General features: G+C 43.7%; 1 protein-coding gene across 11 annotated transcripts in view; it reads left to right on the forward strand.

Annotated features, from left to right (window-relative positions):
• Carmil1 (capping protein regulator and myosin 1 linker 1) overlaps positions 1-18,790 on the forward strand; it is a 299,648-nt gene that overhangs the window by 190,639 nt on the left and 90,219 nt on the right. For 7 of the 11 annotated variants that reach the window (XM_028880526.2, XM_028880554.2, XM_028880547.2 and 4 more), the window contains exons 14-21: positions 1,833-1,910; positions 2,031-2,107; positions 5,422-5,526; positions 8,003-8,072; positions 12,092-12,103; positions 14,333-14,414; positions 14,948-15,047; positions 15,148-15,202. In XM_028880526.2, coding sequence (XP_028736359.1) covers positions 1,833-1,910; positions 2,031-2,107; positions 5,422-5,526; positions 8,003-8,072; positions 12,092-12,103; positions 14,333-14,414; positions 14,948-15,047; positions 15,148-15,202 — 579 coding nt within the window. The remainder of the gene's footprint in view (positions 1-1,832; positions 1,911-2,030; positions 2,108-5,421; positions 5,527-8,002; positions 8,073-12,091; positions 12,104-14,332; positions 14,415-14,947; positions 15,048-15,147; positions 15,203-18,790) is intronic. The other 4 variants (XM_028880533.2, XM_028880573.2, XM_028880578.2 and 1 more) reach the window with 1 other exon arrangement.

An 18,790-nucleotide genomic window follows, 5' to 3' on the forward strand; every position in this document is an offset into this window, starting at 1 on the left:
GCAATGAGATTGAGGTTAGCCTGGGCTACAAAGTAAGTTACAGAGTAAAACCCAGTCTCGAAAAATAAAATAGGGGCTGCAGAGATGGCTCAGTGGTTAGAGTGCTCACTACTCTTGCAGAGGACCTGGGTTCAGATTTCAGCACCCACATGGCAGCTCACAGCCTCCTGTAACTCTAGTTCCAGGGGATCGGATGCCCTCTTCTTAAAATCCCTGTGTGCATGGATATGGTACACATGCATACACTCGTGTGCATATACACATACATACACTCATGTGCACACACACATACATACACTCATGTGCATACTCATAAAATAAATGAGTAAATATTTTAAAATAATTGAAACAAAAGCAAAGGCAAACAGGAAGAAGAGGCTGGGGTTAAATTAGAAGACTCATCTATAATAGGAACATAAATAAAGATCTCAGACAACAGAATAGCTCCGTGTTTCCTGGTCCAGGGGTACAGCTTGTTCCAGTTTGCCTCTGGGTACAGGGGAGTGCAGTGGAGGGGCTGAGTGAACTTGGGCTCCCAGCCAGGGACACACCAAGGTTCTGGAGTCCTCAGCAGGTGCAAAGACTCCTGGCTCTCTGCTTTCTGGGAAAGCCACATGGAAAGGGCCCCATCACTACTTCAGGGAGGAAGAGCTCCCCCACCTGGTAGAAGGAAGCAAAACCACACCAAAATAAACTGGCCTTAAGGAAGGTCGGGCAGCTGGAGCCAGAGCCAGGGGGATTTCATGTAAAGGAAGGCAAGACGTTTCTGCTGAAGCAGACCTTGCCACCATGTAATCCTTTCTGGGCCTCTGGTTAGTCCCACATCTGCAGTCTTTGTTCTGTGTTCTTTTGAACTCCTGGCTGCAGAGGAACTTTCTGAAGTACCATAGAGTCACACTGCAGCATTTAGTGAGTGTTAGCTCAGGAAGGATCATCTGTAGCATCAGCCTCACCCAGTGGAGCAGAGGAGAAGTCAAGGTTGTCACCTGGGGTCCTGTTTACACTGGGAATTAAGGACATCAAAGGGATTTATTTCATTGTTTTCATGCCCATGCACAGTTGTGGGAGGTAAGGAAATTTTGGGCATTGTGGCGTCCCCCAACAAGGAATTTTAGCAGTTCTTGGATTTTGAGTTCTTTTTTTTTTTTTTTTTTTTTCGAGACAGGGTTTCTCTGTGTAGCTTTGCGCCTTTCCTGGAGCTCACTTGGTAGCCCAGGCTGGCCTCGAACTCACAGAGATCCGCCTGCCTCTGCCTCCCGAGTGCTGGGATTAAAGGCATGCGCCACCAACGCCCGGTGGATTTTGAGTTCTTTTGATTTTGTTTTCCTAATAGTTTCCTCAGAACAATCGTGTTAGAGTTTTAGAAGTCCCTAAAGGTGGAAAAAAATCATTATATTGGGGAGAAGAGAACATAATCTGAGACCATCCATCCATGGCTCAAATTCAAACAGCACTTTTCTAACCCTTTGAGTGACTCGAATTTTGATAGGGTGACTGCAGTCCAGATGCTCTTTCAGACTAAGGAGTTAAAGTCAATTAGCCATGCTCAGATTATGCAATAAAGATTGAACTAATCAAGAAAACAGCCATATGTAAAAGAGGGGTGTATGGCGATAAGATTCCTCGTGGCCATGGTTTTTTGCCTGTGCAGTTTCTCTTTAAGGGCCCTTTGGGTTTTCGCTCCTAAGGAAGGAGCTAGGATAACAACAAGTCTGCAGACATTCTGAGGAGCAGCCAGGAAGGTCAGGGGCACGTGGCTGACTGTACTGAAGCATCAGCTTGCATGGCGGTGTCTTTCTAGAGCCTAACATCATTCTTCTGTTTCTTTCCAGCACATGTACAATTTTCTGGCGCAGCCCAACACCATTGTTCATCTGGATTTATCTAATACAGAATGTTCTCTGGACATGGTAATGCCTTTGTCTGCCCCTCCGGCTTTCAGCATGCCTCCTTTGACGCACCCTGTCTCTGGTGAAATATTCTCACCGACCTAGAATTATGTGGAAATGATAATTCCGGTTCTTCCTCAGGTGTGCAGTGCTCTTCTCCGGGGGTGCCTTCAGTGTCTCGCTGTGCTCAATCTCTCCAGATCGGTCTTCTCTCACAGGTACGGCTGTCCCCCTGCTGCCGTGGCTGTCTTGGCGTCTCTTCTTCCGGGAAGAGGTGTGAGGATAGTGAATGTAGAGTGAGTGATGGGAAGAGAATTTGTTGTTGTTGTTTGAGACAGAGTTTCACACTGTAGCCTGGCTTCAAACTCATGCCAATATTCCTGCCTTGGCCTCCCAAGAGCCTGGATTACAGCCTTGTAGACCATCATACCTGGCTTGGGAACTAAATGTTGTACATGAAAGATGGTCTTAAATCATAGCTGTAAGTTTTGGGCCTTGAAAGTTAAAGATTTTATTTGTTGTTGTTGCTGCTGTGTCTTTTAATTAAAACACAAGTTAAGGGCCTTGTCTACAACACTAGCCTGCTTATATGAACTGCATATATGTGCATGGATTCACATATGTGGACAGGTACTCTCTAATATAGTAAAACCCCTTTTAAAAATGTCTACGTCTTCTTCTCAGGGAGGAAGTTAGAAGTAAATATGAACAACCTCTGGAAACCAAGAAGAGAGGTCACTCTGGGGCTCCTGACTGTGTTTGCAGGAGGGGAGGGCTGATTATAGCATCTCAGTTCTACTTAAATCTCAGTTCCAGACTTAGGCCTGCTGACACAGTGCATTAGAAGCAGCAAGGATTCGTAAACATTGGCCACTTTGCAAGGAGTGAGTGATGAAAAGTGCTTGTGCCTCCGAGGTGCGGCATCCATGGCCATTCCGTGCATTAGTCAGGTTCAACCCTCGCCATGCAGGATCATGAACACATGGCATCGATTGTATTTTACACATTATACTCTTTAATGATCCGCAGAACCGCCTAAGAGCAGTGCTTTCTCCATATTTACTAGCTAATCTTTTAAAAGTTTTATATATTCAAGAGAATAACTTGACTTACTTGGAAAATTCAGCTTGGTCGCATGCTTTATTCTATACCATGCCTTGCAAACATGTCGATCTATATTTCCAAATACTTTGGGTCCGTTATTCAAGAGTGATTTGGACATTTTCCATATGGTGGCACATGCTCATATTCCTAGATGGTGGAGGCAGGAGAGTTGAGAGTTCAAGGTGATCCTCAGTCACATGGTGAGTTTGAGAATAGCCAAGACTACAACGGCCCCTGTCTCAAGCAAACAGAACAAAACAGAGAGAGAGAGAGAGAGAGAGAGAGAGAGAGAGAGAGAGAGAGAGAGAGAGCGAGAGACATGAGCCTTTACATACCAAAACTATGCTTCCAATCCCTCAATAGAGTGTAGTTAGAGAATGTCAAAGTCTGGGAGACAGCATGGTGAGAGAGTGTTCACCCGGGCTGTCCTGTCGTATATGTTTGGAGGCAGGTCACGAAGCCTCACTTTGACAGACCTGTAATTGACTGAGGAACTGAATTACAGGATGACAGCTCCTCTTACAAAGGTTTTTGTATAATCAGCTCTTTTGAATTCAGTCGCTGTGAATTCTGCTGTGACTGGTCCTCAGTGGCGCTGTTCTTTGCATGTAACAGAACGGTGGTAACACATTGTCTTGTCATCCGGATGAAAGATTATGATTAAACCATTAATACTCGGCACCTTCCTTGGATAGACTCCTAGAAAGCCCTTGGTTAATCTGTTAAAATTAGTGAGTTTGTACTGAGGCATAGATTGTTAGCCAGGCTTGTCAGATTTTGTTCACAAATGATTTCATAGTTCTGAGTGCCCCATGTGGGCCGACCATTGTCACCTTCAGCCTGGGAGGAAGCATCCTTTATCTGGAAGATGTAACAGAGGACAGGATGGACCTGTCAGTGTGTGCCCTGGCTCAGAAAGCTGCTTTTTGAGAGTCACATCGGGTCCTTTCGCATTCCACTGGCCGCAGAGGCTCACAGGGCGAAGCCACCTGTCACTGCAGTGGTAACAGGTCACTGTCTCTTATAAAGGGAAGTGAATATTAGGGAATGTTCAAACAACCCCAAAGCAGGGGAACAGGAATAGAAGGATTTCAAAACAGCAATGTAAACCACATTTACTTACTGCAAAATAAACAGAACTGTACAAGCTGACAGACTCTACCATCTGGAAACAGCTCTCTGAAATATCTGACCAGAATCCTGCTTATTCCTAGTTGGCCTTTTCTCTTCTCAGGTAAAGATTTCATGGCTTACATTTTCCTTCCCAAAGAGCTGGAGATCGTCACGTTTTCAAGACGTTGCTTTTAAAGCTCTCAAGTATCACAGGTTTTGAAAGACCTCTCTCTGCACACACTAAATGCTGTTGCATATTATGTGGTGGACCTAGACCCCTGAGGTGCCCGCTGCCCTCTGTATGACTTGCAGTCCTCTAAGTGGCATCATGGGCTTCAGCTAAGTGCTTCATGCTGCTGAGTCGTTCCCAATTCTTAGCGAGTGGACTGAGCTAAGCCTGTACCCTCCCTGTGGGTGCTTGAGGCTTGTTCCTTTGCAAACCATTATAGTACGGGTTTGACTCAGCAGTATGGCTTGATCCATTTTGACTGATGTAGCAAGAGGAAGCACTCTCCATTCACTTCATTTTCCACTTGTCTTTATTCTAATGTTTGGCCTGAAGTGATGAGGTTTGCAGTGTGGCTGTAGTGGACAAGTGGGCTATTCGTCCTCCAGGCTTGATGCCGTGTAGTTGAGCTGTTCCTCGGTTCCACCTCAGGTCGCCATCTCATGGAATCTCCCTGTCTGGCCAGCATTGGGTGCATAGTAAGATGATTTCAAAACAAGACTGGCTGTGGTGATGTATTCCTGTCACCCCAGCATTTGGGAGGTGGAGACAGGAGCTGAGGAGTTTGGGGTTGTCTTTAGCTTTATAGTAAATTTAAGAGCAGCCTGGGTTTCATGAGACTGTCTCAAAACACAGAGCTGGCTCTGTGGCTCAGTGGTAGAGGGCTTACTTCTCGTGCATGGAGTCGTAGGCTCAGTGTCTGGTACAGTAAAAAGCCAAGAGGCACACAAGCAAATGAACCGTCACTAAGGCACACTGCCCAATGCAGCTTCAGTGCGCCCCACAGCTGCCGTCCAGTGGCAAAGGTCCCGACCTTGATGAGCAACACATAATTCTAACCTCCTATTTGAATGTTTCTTGAAGATCAGTGGGCTAGAATACAGTGAGTTTATCAGATACCAAAAATAGGAATGCATTGTTTCGTGGGTTGGATGGCCTTGAGTTAGCATTTAGACACTTGTTTCCTCTTTGAAGGTCTGCTGGAGAGATGACTGACTGTGGATCTCACGTCTTCATACCCAATAGCAGGATGCATAGAATATAAGCACCCGTTTGACGCTTGTGTTTTGTTTTCTGTCTTTTTCTCAGGAAAGGAAAGGAAGTCCCCCCGTCTTTCAAGCAGTTTTTCAGCAGTTCTCTGGCTTTGATGCAAATCAATCTTTCAGGCACGAAACTGGCTCCCGAGCCCTTGAAGTGAGTGATTCATTTGTCGTCTCTAGAGCTTTTTTTTTTTTAAGAAATGTTTTACATTTCATTTTACATACCAACTACAGATCCCCCTCTCTTCTCTCCTCTCGTCCCCCAACCTCCCCCCCTAACCTACCCCCATCCCCTCCTCCGACAAGGTAAGGCCTCCTGTCTCTAGAGCTTTTAAAGTTACATTTGTGATTATGAATGTGCTGGAAGGAAGGAAGGAAGGAAGGAAGGCGGAGCAGGCCCGTGAGAAAGCCTTCTGAGGCAGGAGAGTGACTTGCAGGTTGACAGTAAATAGTGCACAATGGATGTTGCCGTATCTCCTGTTACTGTCTTTCTGTGGCTTTTGGCCTTCTGTATACGCTGTCACAGAAAAAAGTTGAATCCCAGGCATGTGCAGAAATAACAGTGAACTCCATTCGTGTGTAGATAATGTGCAAAAGTGAGGAGAGTTTGAGATCGTATCCCAGGTACCACTGTCCTTTTTTGGACATGCTCTTTTGTGTATGTCTTAACCAATGTTTAACTATTTCTGCAACTACTAACAGTCACTTGTACAACATATCACGTCTGTACAAGGACATCAGTTTGTGGCAAGGTAGTTACGGTGTAGAATAGGCAATGTTTGGCTAGTGGGGTGGCTCAGCAGGACCAAGCCCTTGCCACATGATCCTGACGACCTGAGCTTCAACCCCAAAAACCCATGGAAAGGTGGAAGGAGAAAGCTGTCTCCCGAAAGTTGTCCTTTGACCTCTACATATGTGTTGTGGTATTCATGTGCAGCACTCATACATGCATACATGTTTGTGAATAGAAAAAGAGAACTGACGACTATGACCTCTTTTTTCACTTGGACAGTGTCTACACACACACACACACACACACACACACACACACACACACACACACCACCCCTTGTGATTGGTTGCTGGTGCCTTGTTGAAACAGCTGCCAGGATTAGTAGTCTACAGATATTCTTTTATAGTTTAATCCTATTGTTGACATACTCACTCAGCTCATACTTACTTTGAACTCGTCTTTGCTCATAGAGTAGATGAGGAGATGGCACATTCACGATGGTTTGGGTGTACACAGTGTTTGCTTCCTTAAGTGTGGCTGACCCTTGTACATGTAGACTAGCTGTCCATTGACTACCGTGGAGTTCTCACTGTGTGCACAAGGCCCGAGAATTGCTGGAAGGACAAATCCTCAGGAACCTGGCGTGAGTTCCTTTTTGTCCCACATTCCCTTTGCCCTCTCATCCTCTGGGGCAGAGGTCCTTTCCCTGGGTGGAGGTCCTTTCTCTAGGATCACTGGGAACAGGTGTCACTCCAGGTAGGAAATAAATGCCTGGTAGGAGATGTTTAGTGTGCACTGTCTGCCTTGAGTCCTGGTCAGTTTCAGGTTTGTTGTTTCCTTCCTGCTGCCCAAGTTAGAGTTCATCATGAGGTCTGATTGAGCACTTTTATTCATTTTGCGGAATTTATTTTTTGTTTTTTTTTTCTCTTGTTTTTACATTTGTCTATTTAGTGTGTGTATGTGTGTGTCTGAGTATACCATGGTATGTGTGTAGAGGTCAGAGGACAACATTCAGGAATTGCTTCTGTCTATCATCAGTGTGACTGGGGTTGAACTCGCTTGGGTCATCAGGCCTCGTAGCAGGTGCCTTTTCCCACTGAGCCTCCATTCTGTAGATTTCAGAGCTGCTGTGCAGGCGCATTCAACTGTGTTGGACTTCACAGGACTGACTCGTAGCCATGGAATCTGCTTTTGAGTTTTGCTATCTGGGCAGTGAATGCAGTCCCCTCAATTTGTGGATGAGAGATAACATCTGCCCTGTCCTGCAGCTGGCTGGACTGCCAGGATCCTAGACACAGCCATAATCATGTCGTCCCCTATCTCCAGGGTATCTGTATCCTTACCTGCACCTTCTGCTAGGTGACTTAATACAGTCATCTAGCTCTCATTTCATCCCCTGGAATACTGTGGGGCCAGACTCCCTCACTGTCTGTTCCTTGGGGAAAGCCAGCCTCACTGTGCTATGCTAATAACAATCACCTAATAATATTTTAAGGATCATTAAAGCTGTTCTCAAGCAGATGCAGGTGGGACTTTATCTGCGATGAACAAAATTTGATTTCAATATGCAATTAGGTGGGCTGTGGGTTTATTTGCATAGGAATGGCAGTGTTTTCAAGGCTTGCATTTCTGATGGAGTCACCTCCTGTCAGACAGAAGAATGTACAAGTGTCACGTGCCCACCGTTGTCAAAGACAGAATGCAGTTGGCATTTTCAAAAAGTGAGAGGGTGCTTGGTGTCTGACCCGTGTTTCAGAAAATGTGTTTGTTTTCCAGACTTGACTCAGTGTGCTTGCTGTATGGTGTGTGTGTGTGTGTGTGTGTGTGTGTGTGTGTGATATGCATTTGCTGTTCTTCATGTGAAGTTATACTTAATATGTGTGTTTCCTTTCTCCAGGGCACTGCTCTTGGGCCTGGCCTGCAATCATAGCCTGAAGGGGGTTTCTCTGGACCTCAGCAACTGTGAGGTAAGACCACCCCGACAGCACACTGGAATAGATAACAGCCTCAAAATTGTTTTTGCATTCTCCCTGGGAAAGTGTGATACTGTGATTCCATAGAGAAAAATGAAGTGGAAAAGCACATTATACAAGTGTCACATGTTCTGTGTTTTGCAATTTTATCTACAAGTCACCACAGCACACCTTTCCAATTACTTTCGAGGATGCTTTTAATGACTTTCCCCTCCTTCTTAGCGCCTGTTGCCTGAGTGTTTTATGATGAATCCCCACGATATAAAACCATAAAGTAGCTTCACCGTCACGAAATACAGTGTACCACATTGCTTTCAGGAGACAAATATGTAGAGCTGAATTTGGATTTGTAGGATGTAAAACAGAATGGCTATCTTCTTATTAACTCTTTTTAATATCTTAGTTTAAGGCAGGAGCATTAAAACACCTCTTGAAATTATACAGCAGCTCTGAACACTTCCAATGGAAGAGCCCTCAGAGAAGAGCTGAGGCTAAAGGCTTGTGTGTGTTAGAGGACACTTAGACTTTCCTTGTCTGGAAACCGTCAGCTCATGTGGAGATTAGTAAGACAATCCCAGGTGCAGACACTGTTCTGAGTCTGGCTTTGCCCAGTGTGTCCTCCCCATCTCTTCTTCCTGGCTGTCTGTGGTCCTGTTTGTGCCTTTAGGTTTACTGTGCCAAGGTCCCGTCCCCCCACCTCAGCCCTCCTCAAGGCTACCCTCTTTGAGGACCTAAGTCGAAGCCAGTTTTCCTTATAAGTCCATCAGACTATGTCATCCTAGGTGGACTGGCTGACGTAGTAGTATTTGGCTCGTTCCTGTGGCAAATATCTGACAAAGGGAACTGAGGAAGACAGGTTGATTTTTTTTGGCTCACTCTTCAAGGCTGCAGTCCATCATCTCAGGAAGGCAAGGTGTGGAGAACCAAGCAGCTGTGACCCTGTTGCCATAGCCAAAAAGCAGACAGCAATGGATGCTGGTGCTGGTTGTTTTATTTTTTATTTTATTTTTTTTTAATTAAATGTAGGACCTCCAGTTCATGGGCTGGTTCTGTCTACATCATGTGGGACTTCTTTCTGGGAATGCCCCCATAGGCACGCCCAGAACTGTGCCTCCTAGGTGGTTCCAGATCCAGTCTGGGTTGATAGTGTAGATGAACTATCACCTATGACGTCACTGAACCTCTGGGTTTGTGCGAGATAGAAGTATTAGTGTTCTCCTAGGAAGATGTCACGAGATCTGAAGGAGCTTGTTTGGAAAAGTACCCCGAGTCGTCCTCTCTGGCTGTGTTCCCGTCTAACTCACTGCCTATCATTCCTTTGTTGATGTGCCGCACTCACACACAATTATAAAATTGTGTTTGCTCTCCTAGCCGGGTTGTGGCTTTCTTCTGAAGGGTAATGTTTGTGTCATTCTGACATGGTCTTCCTTACTGATTCACAAAATGCCAGGCACCAAACCAACACTAGATACTGAATAAGATTTACATCCATATATGAAGAGTCTAGAAGTTGACAAGACTGATATTGTTCATATGAATTATCAGTATTACATTTTTCTTTAATTTTAGTGTGAAGGTCACTTTTGTGACCTATTAACCTTATTGCTTTGGAAAAGCAAAGCTCCACAAAAGTAAAAAAACCAAAGAAAAACACTCTAGAATATTAATTTTGAGTATGGAAATGTAAATCCAATCATTGGCCCTCTCTTTATAAAGACAGACATGAAGTAGAAAGCAACTCCAGCAATATGAACGTTTTGCTTATTAACATTTTGCTAAGGATGTGCCAGTAATAAAAATCATTTATCATGGGAATAGGCTGTCGGGATCTGCTAGGGGTCATTCTCTCAGGAACAGGAAGTTGGTGAGAGTACTATAACCAAACACTGGCCAAGCTATATTAGCTGTGACTCAGCTGGGGGTTTTTCAGCCTGATACGAGACAGTCTGTCCCCAGGATCAAGCTGTGACAGGCGTGAGTGATCTGTTGGTCTCACGTACAGATGAGGAAATGGTCAAGTCTAACGTATTTGAAGCAGTCCAGCTCTCTGCTGGTACTGTGTTAATGCCAACATTGGCAATCACTAGAACATTAAATATGATCAGATATGTTCTTAGCAATTTGAGACAGGACTTTGCTCAAAGACTACCAGGTGGACCTGGTTTAAAACTTGTTCTTAAATCTCTTCTTGTTTCTTGAAAATCTTTTGAAGGTTATATTAGATGACCCATATAAAATATTTTGATAGGTTAAAAATGCCAGACAGACCAGGCATGGTGGTGCACTCCTGAAATCCAAGCATTAGGAGAGTGGAGGATACATTTGAGGGCAGGGGCATTACACAGTTTCTACGACCATTTTTATAAAAGTCAACCTAACTACTGATAGGCCTTTGTGCTTGTAGTTTTCTTTTTATGACAATAGGAATCCTGATCAAATAATTCCTTTTGACAGTGGGATTGACCATTATTGTTATGATAATTTTATCTTAATTTCGGTCTTTCATTTATGGGTTATAGGAAAATTTACAGTGCTAAGAAAGCAAGCCTTAGAGGTATCATAGTCCTGTGTTTATCCAGTTTCATAGCTGAAGTTCCAGGACCAGTGACCATGCTTCCTGGTTATGTGTTACATTGCTGCTCATTAAACTTGGTGCAGCACAAAATTACTTTTCTAAGCCATTACAGTATTTTGTTCCATACTTGCTTCTTAGAGCTAGATGTCCAAATATAGCTGGATTTCTTCATGACACAGTCACAGTCTTGGAGTTACAAGATAATTGAGACACTTGCTGTTTCTTGGGTTTGACCATCACTCCCCAGTTTGGGGTACTAAGACTTTATGCATTGCTCTCAGAAGGGAATTCTCCTTAACATAGAAATATTATTTTACTACCAATTCTCTCTTTCTCCACCTTGGATGCAGCTTCCCTCAATCTTAGTATGCTAGTCAAAATCATGGAAGAATTCCACTCTTAACTTTCTCCTCATGATCAGATAAATACAATTTTTAAAACAGTTTTGAGAGATATGTTAAATTTTTGAGAGACAGGGTCTCTTGCAGACTAGCCAGTCCAAAAATTTGCTTTATAGCCAAGGATGACCTTGAACTGTTAATCCCAAGGATTGGGACTGCAGGCATGTGTTATCACACCCACATCCCTATTCCATACATGCTTGAATGTTAGATTTGACTTTTCACTTAGAACTGTACTGTCTACAGTGCACCATAAGGACACTCAGGAAAGCAATGCAGTTAAATTGTTCAGTGATGTAGTAACACTAAATTGCTCTCTGGTTTTCTTTGTTATTTATTTATTTATTTATTTATTTATTTATTTATTTAGACAGGATCTTATATATCTCTAGATGGCTAGGACTCTATGTAGATCAGGTAGTCTGGCCTCAAGTTTGTAGCAATCCCTGTCCCCCAATGTTGGAAATGTGAGTGTGTACCACCACACTGGCTCCATTTTGCTATTTTTCCTTATCTGTTGGTTATTGTTTGAGTCAAAGTCTTGATCTCTAACTAGAACCCACCATGTAGCACAATCTGGCTTCAAACTGGCCATCTTCCTGCAGTAAGTTCCTGAGTGTGGGATGATAAATGGACTACCTGCCACTCCCATCCCCAGCGCCATCTTGCTTTCTTTTAAATAATGCTAGTGGGGGGGATGCAAACGAGCATGATTTAAAAACCAGTTTTATATTCACATATGCACACGTGGCTCTAATTATGCAAATTTATTTAAAAGGATTTTCATTTACAGTAATGGAAAAGCTTTTACTGTTTTGGGAAAGCTTTAGCTTTAAGGGAATTTGGGGCACCTAATAACTTATAAATGTAATTGAATACTCTTGGTAACCGAAGATGAGTATTTTAATTTTTGAATTGTGTTGGAAGTGTCTTTGGACTTGACTGGTTAGGCAGGGTGTTGAGAGCTTTGCCTTTATTCTTGTTCTGCCTGCTGCTGATAACGCTTTTTGTCTTTTTCCTCCCTGGGCTTCCCGTAGCTTGGCCACTGTGTAAGTACCTTCACGCCTCAATAACTTAGGATGTGTACAACTAGTTCACTGCTCTTAAGCATCGGAAAAACATACTAATGTGTCTATTCTACAAGTACATCACTAAAAATAGTTCCAAGATGAACAGAATCGATCACTACATGTCATTTGCATTTTCTGTTTCTGTGAATGGAATATTTCTTTTACTGAGCCTATAGTGATAGATTTTCTTGTATAATTTTATTTCTATACGAGTTATTGTCAGCACATAGCATGTCAGAAAGGCCGAAGAACTAGGGCTTATCTTCTTAAATTTGTACCCTTTTCATGCTCTGAATATCATGCTGTGTTTCCTGATGGCTTCTACTTTAGCTTTGGCGTGTGTCAGGCAGGTCCGCTTCAAGGGTTAACAAAGCTGTGGTTAGAGCAATGCATCTCAAGAGCTATGGATAGTGAAGAATCTGCCTTTTCTTCTTTTTCTGTTTACTTTTAAAGTTGGCAGTCCCAAAGTGACACTTTCATAAAATATATTTAGAATTAGTTCCTAGAAATACCTACAAAGACAAAATATACTAGTCCTCCATTTTTGTTATTATGTACAATAGGCCTCCAATTGCTACTAAGGGCTCTGAGGAGTTTATATTTCATTTCTGTGGTTCTGCTTCTTCCTTGGGACCATTGGTGGACTGGTCCATGAGGGTGGAGGGAGGAGGAGAGGGAACAGGGTTCAGACGGCTTAGGGTACAATGGAGACAGCCCTCTGGGAGAGGACTTCAATGAATCAGCTCAACTTTATTCTGGGGTAAAAGGAACCTATAGGATTGGAGAGCCTGGAGACAAACCCTAATTTGCATTAAGTGGCACAGTCCTATCGTAAGGCTTCCTGTGTGGCAGCAGGGTCCTATCCAAAGCTCCTAGCACAAGTCTTAGTTACCACATGTGCAGCAGAGGAGCCTTGTAGCAGGCAAGTGTGTCAAAAGTCACCCTAGAGAGAAACCAGGCATCCATGTTTAGAGACAGATTTCAGATAAGGTCAGTCCTCCAGGCCCAGGGACATTCTCCAGATAAGGGCAGGTAGAGAGCAGGAAATGCCACTGTGGGGGAGGAAGTCCCCATGTCACCGAGCTTTGGGAAGAGCTGCCAGGCCATGATAGACCGCAGCCTCTGACTAACCAGCAAAGCCTCCCAACAAATTTCAACCTTATCCTAGACCAGATACCCACTGTTTATAGATGAGTATGAGCTTGCCCGTGGCTCTTAGAATAGTGTAGTTCTGGGAACCTTTAGAGCTGCCAATGAGGAATGAAGAGATGGCTCAGCAGTTAAGAAACCCCGTAGCCCTTGGGGATTGGAGGCCCTCTGCTGGTCTCTGAGAGTAACCAAGTGTGCGCTTGTGTGCTCGTACACACACACACACACACACACACACACACACACTCTTAAAAAACTAAAATAAAAACTACAAATCCTTAAAACCTTTTGCTGGGAAACAAACAAACAAACAAACAAACAAACAAGGTTTGTATGGAGTTACTGTGGTGAGGCAGGCTTGCCAGGCCTTGGGGCAAAGCTGAAGAGTACCAGACAATAACTAGCAAAGTGCAGCAGCTCCTCGGCAGCTTTGGAATCTGTATCTGAGAGATCATCAACTGTGGGTCCAGAATATTTGGGGGAAATGGTGTCTACTCATCACCAGTCCTTAAACAGTACCTCACAGAAACTCTTCACATGCCGTTGTTCAGGGTTGAGTGTTGGAAGTAATGTGGAGGTGAATTAACGTCAAACCTTGGAAGCAGAAGCAATGGCTTGAAATGCTAGTGTTCTAGTGTCTGAAGGGATTCGCTTGGTTTCCAGAATTTGAACAAAAGTTCTTGTGTACTGACGTACATTGTCTTTTTATTGTTCGGTTTGGTTTGGTGTTGGGTGCTGGAGGTCGAGCCCAGAGCCTTGAGCATGTGAGATAAGCTCCCTACCACTGAGCTGCATCCCCCAGCCCTCCACTGAGTCAGGTTGACCTGCCTGTCCCCACTTCCCCCTCTTCTCTTTCTGAGAACTTTAGGATTTAAGCTTGGATCGTGTGGTGTAGCAAACAGTATCATTCCTTTACCACCGATAGCAGCATCCTCCCTCTATTTGGAGCTGATAAACCTTTGCTTCTCGATGGTTTATTTTAAGCGTTCTGTTAGTGATTTTTCAGTCTCTCCTGCAGCAGGAAGAGGACCTCACCTTGTGTTTGCTCTGTTTCTCTAGCTGAGGTCAGGAGGAGCTCAAGTGCTAGAAGGCTGCATCGCCGAAATCCACAACATCGTCAGCCTGGATATCTCCGACAACGGTAAGACATGAAAGAAACTAAAACACTACCGGAAACAAGCAAGGAACAGGAAAATGGCCCACTAGCCACAGCCCGATGTGCAAACTCTAAAACAAATCATAACATATCTTCTATTCTGTAGTGAAGATCTGAATCCAGCTGTTTTAGCTTCTTGGTAGTATAAAACTGTTTCCAAATTTTTACATAATTAGCTTCATTTCTGCTGCTTTAGTGACTGTTCTGATCCTGTTAAATTTGTATAGAAAACTTGTATAACAAGTTACCTAGCAAGCAGTGAGCAGTGGTGGAGAGGGGAAACTGTCCGCCCATATGATTTCTGGGTCCCGCTGACTTTGCACGGACTCTGACTGTAGAGGAGGCTTAGGTAAGGCCTTGAAGAGACCGAGTTCACCCCTGTGAACCAATAGGCCCTGAAAAGAGGGCAGAGAGCTCCTCTGAGAAGAAAGGCTGAGGGTCGAGGGGCACTGAGCTCAGCACAGCAGCAATTCACTTCTCCACTTGTGTTTTAATGCGGTCTTTCCTTTCCTTTCCAGGCTTAGAATCCGACCTGTCTACCCTAATAGTGTGGCTCAGTAAAAACAGATCCATACAGCACCTGGCGTTAGGCAAAAATTTTAATAATATGAAATCCAAGTAAGAGTTTTGAATTTTCTATATGACAATGATGAAAATAACCAGCCTCCTGGCAACTTTTGATTTGATTCCACTGTCCACGTCTTTAAAATCTCTTTAGAAATCTGACGCCCGTGTTGGACAACTTAGTGCAGATGATCCAAGATGAAGACTCTGTGAGTACCACGTGACCCACTCTGCTTGTTTCCTCTTTGTGGTTGTTTCTATCGGGTTGATGCGGATGGGCTTTCAGATAATTTACATGTTTTACATTTTATCAGTGTTTTAAAAATAGACTATGCCTTAGTAGAGTTTTGAATATATTTAAAATTCTATTCTCCTATTCATCAGGAAGATTAAAACCAAGAACTTTTGCAAACATTGATAATAATTATTATTAATTTGTGCGTGTGCACTCAATCGGAAGTACCACGGTGCGTGTCCCGAGGTCAGAGGGTGCCTCACAGGACTCAGTTCTCCTCTTCCACTGTGTGGGTCTTGGGGATGTTAGGTTGTGAGGCTTGGTGGCAGGACTGTTGTTATCCACTGGGTCATCTCACTGGTCCAAACTAAGAGATTGTCAAAGGTGTAAAGTAACCCTTCAGCCTGTCTGCAGCCTAACCAGCTAATCCATCAATCTGCAGATTACCTGGCTAGTTTTTTTTTTTTTTTACCATGTATTATGCCAAGAAACATCATCTTCTCAATTTGGACTTCACCTAGTAATTATACCGAATTTCAGGTACTAAGGAAGTTTGCTCTCATTTTCAGGGCTGCTTGGCCTCTGGTCCTCTTCCTTATGTTTTTACTGCCTTTTTAGTTGCTTCTGAGCAAGACTTAGATCAGAGTGAAGGTGCTGAGTTTCAGATAGAATTCTATTGTGCGTGAGAAGGAAGCTATTTAACCGAAAGTAGAACTGTCACGAATTCATTCGGTTGAGAGTGCTGTGCCTTGCATTACATTTTATTGATGCTCCTTAAGATTTTGTCCCTCTCAAAGTCATATTTAGACATGAAACAGTTTCTAAAATTCAAACTCTTGTTGCCATTTTGAAGAGCCATACTGTGGGTTGTAAGCTAATTTTTTTTAAACAGGTGAGGCATGTCACATTCTGAAAATATCATTTCTGCTTTTGAACTGAAACCAGGAAATGTTAGGAAATTCTATGACCTCTGTAAGCTGACTTCCCTAAGGCAGCTATGGGGTTTTGGGGTTCAGGTACCTCTGCCTTGATAGTCCCCTCTACTAAGATGTGCAAATTCTGTTTTCTTGATATTCTCACATGTAGCTATAATTTCTAACCTGTGCTAAACAATTCGATTAATTATTGAATGGATTCTGCTGCTTTACTGTGACCTCATCTGCTAAGAACCTCGGTATTCTGCTCCCCTTCTATTAGATTATTAAAGTCAAGGGTAAAATTGGAGTGTAATTCTAATTTTATACATTTATTTTGACTTTGTTCCACTCTGCTTTACTAACATTTCAGATTTCCTGAGATTTGCCCAATTTTAAAAGGTTTGAGAACTTAATATTACAAAATCATATTTAAAAACGCACCTGAAAACACATTTGGAGATGACACATTTGCTATGTGAATGTGAATTCTGCCAAGTCGCAGGTCTGATTCGAATGTTGATAATAACTCCACGATGAACAGCTTTTTTATTTTTGTGTCACTGAAAATGGTGTGAGTTTTTCAAAAGGCAATCACCACCCCCTTTTTTTAACTTATGAATCTGTAATATGCAAACCGATTTAAAGTGATTAGGAGTTGAGCCTCATGCACTCAAAAATTCCACAGAAAACTGATTCCTTTGGGCCTGTTTTTGGTTTAGGTTAAGTTGGACATTCAGAAGTAATCTCCTCCTTTGACACTTTGGTGGAACATGTCCCTTGGCAGCCCATGGGGTATCTTAGTCACCCAGAACTGCACCTGACACTTGGTGGGAAAACCCAGATTCCTGAGAGTCCCAGTGTCATCTTCCACTGTAGACGAAGGTGACCGCCTCCAGATTCATGAGATGGTGACAGTGAGTGGTCAACAAGGCAGAGAATCTTTTCTAAAGAACTGCATAAAAACCCATGTGATCCACAGAATAGGATGAGTTCCCCCCAGGAGGGCCTGCAACCTGGAGACCGAGTCTAGATTAAGCATTAAGCATTCAGGTAGTATGGCTGTATAGAAGGGCGATAAATCGGTAGAACTGACCTTATAAATATGTATGTGGTTCAGACCCTCCTGTTCCCGTGACGGCTCCACCCATTATTCTTCAGTGTTAATTGGGGTGTGTTGGAATTTGAATGTCGTGATAGAATAGTAGTTTGGTAGCTTCTGTTTCCTAATATCAGAAAGAAGCCATGACAGATCATTTCTGCCGTGGTGGAATAGCGCTCAGAAATGAGGAGCTGGCTGCAGCTTTCCATAGGCAGTGTTGTGTGTGTTTTTGCTTACGGTGTCAGGTTGCCTGAGTCCGAGCAGTTTTCATTCATCTGAATGTAAGATATTAAGAACACTGTAGCCACTTAGCTTTTTGGCTGAGATGTCATTGTCCCTTTCGCTTGTATAGGTTTGATTCTGATTGAGGTACCAGTGCCTTCTGATTTGTCCTGGGTTGAGTCTGAGCAGCAGCATTTCATTTGGATGTCAAGGATGATGATGTGGTCACTCAGTCTAACCGAGTCACATGATAGTGCTGTGTAGATATTTGAGTATTTCATTTTTTGTCCTCCTCCTCCTTTGAAACAGGGTCTCATATAGTGCAGTCTGGCCTCAATTTCTCCTCGGCCTGTCTCTCTCAGGTGCTGAGATCACAGGTGTGAGCCACCATGCCCAACTTATGTCTAAATTTTAACTCCGCCCCCCCCCATCCTGTCCCTTTTACTTCATTGAGAGAGACCTCTTTCTTTTATATACATTGGTGCGTGATCAGTGCAAGGTAGATCCTATGTTGTGTTTGCTTGTTGTCATGGAGATCACTTAGGTTCATACTGTGCCCTAATTTCATAGGCCACAAAGAGACACCTTAGAATCTTCTAGCCACTCACCTGCTTGGGATGTCAGAGCTGCTGCAGGGAATGAGGCTAGAGTAGACCACTCCACATCTCCCAGAAGATGTCTGCATTCCACAGGTCTAAAGTGGGACTTTTAGTGCCTTTGTGGTTTGTGCTTTGGAATTCATCCCATTTCATTAAGCTATGCCTTGCACCAAGCCCAACAAACGCAGATGCCCACAGGATTAGGGAGACAGTAGAGCAGGTTGAGTCATCTGGGCACAAGGAAGAAGCCCTGTTAAAAGTTTGGTCAGGTACTCTGTTGGCCAAACCAAGCCTGTGTCCAGCCTGTGTAGCTTTCAGTCTCTAGTTTAAGGGAACAGAGAAGGTGCTAGTGTGCAGTCACATGCAGTGTGTGGTCAGCTGAACAGGTCGTACAGATAGGACTTTTTGTTTCTGAACTGCAGACATAGCTTCTTATGGAAACTTAAGAGAGTTAGATGATGATGACCAAAACTGTTCTAAAATCAGCTCCTGGGGGTAGAGTGGCGGAGTTGTTGAGAGCACACAGTCTGAAACCAGCTCGTCCAAGCCGATCCCGATTCAGCTCCTTTCTAACTCTGGGACTTTGGTTCTGTTTGGCTGTTTTGTTTTTGGTAAGATGGAACACCATGCACCCTGTGCTGGTTTTGAACTTCTGCTTCCACTCCCAAAGTGCTGGGATTACACACTTGTACTCCCCACCCCTCCATGCCGTTTAGCTGTGTGAC

Source organism: Peromyscus leucopus, chromosome 5 (assembly GCF_004664715.2).
Source record: "Peromyscus leucopus breed LL Stock chromosome 5, UCI_PerLeu_2.1, whole genome shotgun sequence".
Lineage (NCBI taxonomy): Eukaryota > Metazoa > Chordata > Mammalia > Rodentia > Cricetidae > Peromyscus > Peromyscus leucopus.